The sequence below is a fragment of the Telopea speciosissima genome, chromosome 10 (assembly GCF_018873765.1).
Source record: "Telopea speciosissima isolate NSW1024214 ecotype Mountain lineage chromosome 10, Tspe_v1, whole genome shotgun sequence".
Lineage (NCBI taxonomy): Eukaryota > Viridiplantae > Streptophyta > Magnoliopsida > Proteales > Proteaceae > Telopea > Telopea speciosissima.
The window spans coordinates 23,876,463-23,884,973 of record NC_057925.1 but is presented as its reverse complement, the minus strand read 5'-3'; the positions used below and the strand labels follow the sequence as shown (position 1 = coordinate 23,884,973).

The 8,511-nt window shown below is 39.5% G+C and overlaps 1 protein-coding gene across 3 annotated transcripts in view; it reads right to left on the bottom strand.

Annotated features, from left to right (window-relative positions):
• Window positions 1-553: 553 nt before the first annotated feature.
• LOC122642418 overlaps window positions 554-8,511 on the bottom strand; it is a 34,421-nt gene continuing 26,463 nt past the window's right edge. For 2 of the 3 annotated variants that reach the window (XM_043835877.1, XM_043835878.1), the window contains 4 exons: window positions 4,200-4,426; window positions 1,946-2,024; window positions 1,722-1,859; window positions 554-1,392 (listed from right to left, as the gene is read on the bottom strand). In XM_043835877.1, coding sequence (XP_043691812.1) covers window positions 1,195-1,392; window positions 1,722-1,859; window positions 1,946-2,024; window positions 4,200-4,426 — 642 coding nt within the window. In that variant the 3' untranslated portion in view covers window positions 554-1,194. Of the gene's footprint in view, window positions 1,393-1,721; window positions 1,860-1,945; window positions 2,025-4,199; window positions 4,427-4,697; window positions 4,801-8,511 lie in introns of those variants that run through there. The other variant, XM_043835879.1, reaches the window with a different exon arrangement.

Genomic DNA, 8,511 nt, shown 5'->3' with positions numbered 1-8,511 from the left:
TTTTTTGGAAAAAAATTTGGTACAATGTTAGCTCAAAAGTAAAATTGCACATTCCCTCAGAGATCACTGTTCAGGTGAGGGGATGATGTCATAAATGCCCCTCCCCTTTTGTGAGATTCCAAAAGGGGTTCCCTTGTTGGCCAAAAACTGCAGCGCAGTGTAGAGAACCCTCTCCCTAATTTTTTTTTGGGAAAAAATTCTCTGTCCGAGAGTGTGGCCTACGCCAGCACTCCCATGAGTCTATCTCTCTCCTCCCCATGTGAAAAAGACACCTCTGCCCCCTTGTTTTAAGGAGGAAAGAGATAGACACATGGGAGTGTTGGCATAGGCCACACTCCCATACAGAAAACTGCTTCCCTTTTTTTTTTAACAATTTTCATAGATCCAAACGATACAGTAACTTCTTATCTTAAAAAAGCCAGTTGGGCTGTAATGCAATGTCAGCTTCACTAACCAAACCCCCATCATTCCCCAATCCATAAAAAAATATATATAAAAAAAAGCCCTGCTTTCAAGCTTAAAATGGTTTCTCTTTGCTTTCTTATTTTTAATGTGTTTTCCACTCAATAAATAACAATATCCCACAATCCAAATAGGTCAACAATTGCTTCATGACCACAATACTTTAGATATCCTCCTTGCTTACCAAAGCAAGTCAGGATTTGACACCCAAATAAATGTTTCAAAACCCAAAAAACAAGTGATAAAAATATAAGATGACGTAATTTATAAATAACTATACTAGTGGACCTTCCTTCCCCAAGTATAGCAGGACTCCACTCCCTACCAATCTTGTCAGCATCCAGCCAGAACTTGGAAATGGCTGAGGGTTTCATCCTTTTCCTTTTAATGGCAAAATTTCTCTTGTATGCTGTACAGATTGCCGGTACATATGTATAACACAGAAGACAGGAAACCTTATCCCTCCTCTGATGTTTGGAGGATCAACAACTTTTTGAAGCCTCCAATGCTCAAAACTCTTTGAGCTCTTTAAACATTTGCAAAATCTCCACCTACAGCTAATTCACTCTTCCATGGACTGATGTAGTCACTCACTTTCCATTTTCTGAAACTCCATTGGAGAAATAAGCTGGCATATGACGTAGCTAATTTGGCATATCTTCAAGTATCTAGGATTGAGTTGACAACCTGATCCAAGGCCTTGTGATTACCAACATACTTCACCGGTGATTGTCAAGAGTACCTGTTTGATCGAGATGCCTCTGACCAACGATGATTTGAGTTCCCATATGATTTCCAGGCTTCCGACCACTGGCGCCTGCTGGCATTTCTTTCAGATGGATGGTTGTGAACATCTGCAGTTCTTGTGCCATTTCCACCGGCTTTCTTTTGGGAATTCCTAAGTTCCTCTTCAAGATCATAACGAGAACGCTGCAAAACATATGTTTAATTATTTTTTTTTTAAAATGGCTTGAATCACCCCAAATGAAGAAACCAGGGGGGTAGGGAAAATTCTGATGGGATCATAGGTAGACGATTAGGACATATCAGCTCACTTCTTGATCGGAAGCACTTCACTCAATTTTAATTCCCGGTCATACACGTGATGCAGTAAAAACTAAAAAGGCTAGCAAAAGCAGAGGCAATTAATAAGGGACAAGGGGGATTTGACAAGAGCAAGATAATAGATGCACAAAGTCCTTCAGAACTTGCGCTGGCATGGTAGTCCACAGGCACATATGAGTTAGGTATTCACAAACCTTAGTGGGGTCTGAAAGTATAGCATATGCCTCTCCAATCATTTTAAAAAGCCTGTCAGCATCCTTATGAACCTCTTCAGCAATTTCTTTCCACCGACCATCATCTCCATTCTCTGTTCTTGCAAAGAATTGACCAGCCTACACCGACACAATTTGTTAGGTAAGTATATAACAATTCCAATGTCAATAATAAATTTACCTAGTAGATATGAGAGGCTAAAGACCTTGTCTGGATGATGTCTAAGTGCTGCTTTACGGTAGGCTTTCTTGATATCTGATGCTGTGGCAGTTGGTTCAACTCCTCTGATTGAGATTTGTTTGATTAGCAAGTGAACTTAGGACTTCAATTCTGTCTTTTACTTTATTAATTTATTTATCCTTTACACTGAAGACAATAGTGGATGGTAAAAATTACACAATGGGTCTCAGAAACCATGGCTCGTATGAAAGCATCATGACATGCTCCACACTATTATCCAGATAATAAACCTTTTAAGATCAAGCCATTCATAATCAAGCAAAATCCTACATTAAACACTTGGTGTGCCAGATTTACAAGTCATACAGTTTAGGAAACCTGAAAGAACAACTCCAACCAAACTGGGGAGGAAAAGAAAAAGATCACAATGTGCTACTCACTAGTGGATTGATCCCAACACCCTAGAGAATAAGCATGAAGTGGAAAAGTTTTAGGGATAAAGGAACTATTAATGATATGAATATGTGATTCCATTGCTTCTATCTACATTTGTTCTCCAAAAAGAGAAGGCGGGAAGGGAAGGAAAACAAGAACATGGCATTAATGCATTGTTGCACCAACCAATATGCGACTATTATGAGGTGCATTTAGATACATGCTGTAACATGTCTACTTACCTTGATTACTGGTGATGCAGCAGCAGAATCACTATATGCCTATTATCTCCTCTTACTCTTTCAAGTAGTTAAGTCTTACCAGTTATCAAATCCCATAAAGGCAGTAAGTCTATGGCAGCCTACTTAAGTGGAGTACAGAGAATGATGTGAGCCTAAAGAGCACACTCCTAGGATGCCTTAAATAGAAGAATAATAAGAGGCGAAGATCTCAGATACCAAAAAGAAGAAAGAGATGATTTCATGACTCAATGGAGGAGGTTGTTACTGCCCTTCATGACTCAATGGAGGAGGTTGTTACTGCCCTAACACGTGTTATCAAGATTGATGAGAGGGAAGAGGGTATTTGAATTATTTCTCTGCCTAACTACAAGCCAAAGAAAACATGTGTGATGTGACTAAGAAATTATGAATTTGGAGAAGACAGCCAAATAAGTACTTAGATCCCCTTAACGAAGATGACGGATTGATCACTGCTGTCATTTATTGGACTCATTATCCAAGGACTGAGAGTGTACTTGGCACCAGATCAGTCATGTCCTTCTGACATCTTGTTACCCACGACCAACTGTCCTATCCAAGATGAAATTTTATCTCACCAAGATTTCTATAAAAGTGTAATCATGTCTAAACTCCGGCCAGCAAATGAAAATACTCAACTGAAGCTCCAAGTTTTCAAGCCAACTTAAACAGAGAGATGGATGATGCAAGACCTTTTCAATATCCCCAAAAACCTCTACCCTTCCAAACCACATCAGAAGTTAGGATCCTAGAACAGATACAGGCTTCAAGGAGTCTATTTACCAATTTCCACATTCTGTTAAAAGTTCAACTTTTCCTGCAGGGGGATATGGGTGTAGTTGATCATTATATACATTCTCAAACAAAGAAGGAGAGTTTGTTGCATGTTTCACTGTCCATAGAGGACCTGTATGGCATTTGTCAGTCACTCAAAGATGGGTTCCAAAACCATGGATGTCGCAATCCAAGGTGCATTCTAATACCATGTAATGTGGCAAAGACATGCATGATCAATATTACTGCCGATTCAGAGAGGACATCACCTTTCAGTCAGCCTTAATCCTTCCAGCTATCACCACAAGTCCGCATATTTTTTACGTACTTCTTAGTTCCTCAATTGAAATTACAATTTTCTACGCATCTCAAACTTCCAGAAGAGGATTGTTCTTATCCTCAGTTAAATCAATAGAACCTATAATCAAATCATAGTACACAAACCAGGTTGTTCAATGCATAATCAGCCAACTCAAATCAACCAGGAAAGATAATTCACAATAACAAAATCCTGCTAGTCATCCATAGTTTGGCTGAGGTAACCAAGATATTTTTCTGACTATGTCTTGCACATTTTTTCATTTGGCAAGTAAAGAGCACAGTGTCAAGACCTAAGAGGGAGACAGGACTTACACAGGAAAAGCATGCTAACAAAAAAATATGTTCAAATCCGACTTATCCTATCAATAACCTTAATACAATACCAGTTTCTGTGATCATTTTTTAAATTATTGAAGGAAAAAATACGTTAAATAGTTGTAGTAAATGCAAATCAGAGAAATTAGGTCCCAGTGTAAGAGGAAAACTTACAAGATGAGGTACATATCTAAGGGAATTCCTTTCCTGGCCTCTTCCTCCATTGTGGAAAGTCGCATACAAGTTTGTCTTAAATCATTCGCACTGCTAGTTGATTTACCTGCTGCTCCAGTCTTATCCTCTGATTGCTTCTCAAGAAGAGAAATGTATCTCTCAAGATCATTAACTGCTTGTCCATAGTCTCTAATCATCTCATGTAATGTGGCTCTTCTAGAAATTGCCTGCCACAATACAATCAAATCTTAGCTTTTCTTTTCCACTTATGGGTACCTGTAGAATCTTTCATTTTCGTCTGATAGGCAGTGAAAGATACTTAAACAATCATCAAGAAAGTTGTACAAATTGCTTCATCATAAAGATAGCTGCACGAAAATAGGATGAGGCACTGTCATTTACAAAACCAATGGGAGTCTTTCAATAGAAACAAAAAAGTTTGTTCATTAGACTAGTATTGAATAAGAAATTATCAGAAAAACAATTAGAGATGGATGCAAGGTAGGTGGAAAATATTACTCAAAATAATTTAACAACGAGGGGTTGGCTTCTCTGAACCTAACCCAGTCTTAAATTTGCATTGGAGTGAGCTTCTCAACCCCTAACTCCTAACAATCCACTAATAAATAAATACTTTAACAGTAGTCAAATAAAGAAACCAAAAACAGATAATATGAGAAGAGAAGAAAGGAGAAGAACAGGGACAATCCAGAGAAGAATCGATACAAATTGCGCCCCCCCTTAATGACTTCATTTATATAGTGTTGAAATTTCAAAGGATAGACTCCTTATATTAAAGAAATCAAACACCAGATCTAATTGACTTAAACAGACACCTAATAGACTTAGACAAAAGCTAATATAACACAACTAGAACTCAACACAATCATAACACAACTAGGACTCAAGAGTCAAGACTAGGACTCGGTAGTGTTAATCAACCCTCGATAGAGGGAAAACTCCCCCCTATCGAGTGTACTTTATTTAACACTCCCCCTCAAGCTGGAGCATACAAATCTCCCATGCTCAGGTTGTCACAATTTCTGCGAAACATAGGTCCAAAGAGGGGCTTTGTAAACATATCACCAAGCTGATTAGTAGACGTCACAAACGGTCAATTAATTTATTCATGACAGCATCTCGCACAAAGTGACAATCAACTTCAATGTGGTTGGTTCGTTCATGGAACACTGGATTACTAGCAATGTAGATAGCAGCTTGATTATCACAATACATAGTCATGGGATGAGTAGGAGGAAACCTAATCTCTTGAAGAAGATATCGTAACCACATCAATTCAGCAGTAGTATGGGCCATAGCTCTATAGTCTGCTTCAGCACTAGATCTAGCCACTGTGGTCTGCTTCTTGCTACGCCAGATAAACTCTGACAAAGATATAAAACCAGTGGTAGATCTTTGGTCACCATCTGCACCAGCTAATCCGTATTAAAATATCCTACCAGATCAACATTCTGATGAGGGCGAGTGAAAGTTAAATAAATCAGTTGGCCCACTAGTATTCTGTATTTGTGCACATCAGCAAGCTCTTTATCTGTAGTATTAAACTTCTGATGGGGATCCATACGAGTGTCTACTAGTTGAGAGGCAAGCATACCAGTTTCTGATAACAAGTCTAACAAATATCTTTGTGAACATAGTTGTCACGGCGTCACGGCGATCCAAGTCGGTGGAAGGGTGTCACGTCGATATATCGACATGTCGCCCGCCATGGCGTGCCATGGCGAGCATGTCGACCATGTTTAATTTTTTATTTTCTGTATTTTTAATGTCATTTAGTATGCTATAATATATGTCCTATAACATCAAAAATCAACATGAAAGTGTACTACACTACTACTAATATACTATGCCACTATGGTTTAATTCATGAAAGTGTAACTAATATCCATTAGTGTATATGAAAGTATGAAAAATTGAAAATATAGATTAACCTATCAAATAATTGAAAGCAATAGTAAAAATCAAATGATAGGCTAACTCTTTTATCAAGCTTGATAGCAATAGTCTTTCTTTAGTGTATGTGATTTGGAGCAAAGCATCTAAGCTATTAAATGGTTTAAAAAAAAAATTTTAATCTAACTTTTATATGTACAAATATCGACCGATATGCCAACATATCGTGGTATGGCGTCCATGGCGACGCCATGGCGTCGCCATGGAAGCCATATCGAGCGATATATTGACATCCACCATGGCGTAGCTCGATATGCCCCCTCTCCCAACGCCAGGACGCCATGGCGGCGCCATGGCGACGCCATGACAACTATGGTTGTGAAAGGCTAATACCGTTCGTATGTCGAAGAACTTCGATGCCAAGAAAATATCTGAGATTGCCCAAGTCCTTCATCTGAAAGTGTTGATACAAATAACTCTCTACAGTATCAATTCTGGAACTATCATTTCCAGAGATTATAATACCATCAACGTACTCTCTACAATGGGATTATATTGTCAAGGTCATGAATATGATGGGGTTCTCTCCAATGTTTGTTAACTGGGTTTACCACTGTATCTCTACTCATTTCTCGCTGCTGGTCAACGGTAGCCCGTCTGGGTTCTTCTCTTCCACTGTTGGAATCAGGCAAGGCTGTCCTTTGTCCCCTTTCATTTTTACCCTTGCTTTGGAAGTGCTTTCAAGAGAGATCCAATGCAAAACTGATCAGCGGCTTAGTACCCCTATGTCCAAATGCAAGCATCTCTCACCCACCTTGCCTTTGCTGATGATCTCATGATATTCTCCAAAACCGACTCAACTGTGACTACTATGGGCTGCCCATCTCTTTTTGAAAGTATGTCGGGCCTCAAGACTAACTCGTATAAATCCCTTCTGTTTATGGCTGGTATTGCTGAGCAAAATAAGCTCCTTTTACAAGAGAAAACTGGGTTTCCTCTAGGGCAGCTTCCTGTGAGATACTTGGGTCTCCCCCTTATCCCTGCCAGGCTCTCGGCTCACCACTGCACCCCAATCCTCAAGCTCCTTTGCAAAAAGCTCCAGCTTTGGAAAAGAAAACTTCTCTCCTTTGCTGGCCGCCTAGAATTGATCCGTTCAGTCATGCATCCTCCTACATCTATTGGTCCGGCACCTTCACTCTTCCCCATTCCATCATCAAGGCTATTAAAGCTTTCATGGAAAGGCATCGAATCATCTAGATTCCTTTGCCCTGTCAGTTGGTCCTTAGTATGCCTACCCAAGAAAGAAGGGGATCTTGGGTTAACAAGAATCAAATAAGTCAACATGGTTGGGAATCTTAAACTCATCTGGAAAATTGCAGCCAAGCACAACAGTATCTGGGTCGATTGGATTTATTCAGGGCTCCTTCAAAGAGATTCCATTTGATTCGTTTCCAGCTCTCCGAATGCTTCTTGGGTCTGGAAAAAAACATTCTCAAATGTAGAAACTTAGTCCTTGACGCTGTTACTACCAAGGTTGTTGATGGATCCTGCACCAGACTTTGGCTTGATCATTGGCATCCCTTGGGCATCTTCCTTCCCTTAGTGATCTCAAGAGATAATTTATAGGGCTGATCTTCATAGACTTTCCTCAGTTGCAGATCATCTCATCCGGATCTTAGGCCCCTCCTCTTCCACCTCAGCTTGCATTTATTTGGAATTCGCTCCCTCCTTTGATCAAAAGGGCAACGAGATCTGGAGACTTGGTTTCTTGGACTCCTTTGGCTTCACGTATTTTCAGCTCAAAATCAGCTTGGAATCTCATAACATCTAGAGGTCCTTCTACTGCAGTACTGCTTGGTTCAAGGCTGTTTGGTTCAAAGTAGGTATGTAAATGGATATCCGAAAATCCGAATTCGATCCGCATCCGTATCCGTTTAGGGACATCTGTATTCGTTTAGAGATATTCGGAAAAATCTGAATACTCCGATAAAAAATCCGTCCGGAAAATAATCCGAATATTTAATAATAAAAAATTAAATAAATAGTGATCTTGAGGTTTTTTGAAGATTCAACAGGTTCTAGAATACGAGGAAAAGAGAATCACGATCTAAGCGATATGGATTGAGAGTGAATTGTATCCGCTAGGGGGAGGAAGGTCCAGGTTACACAAGGCAAAGATGTAAACGGATGGTCAAAAATCCGAATTCAATCCGCATCCGAATCCATTCAGAGGTATCTGTATTTGTTAGAACCGTAGGGGTATTTTGGACCCTTTTCTTGTGTTTCTTATGTTTCTATTATGTGGGCTTTAGTCCCACATTGCTTATTTGTACTTTTGTCCTCTATTCTCAAAGATATAAATAAAGAGCTTGGGGTGGTCATTAATCACCCAAGCCTT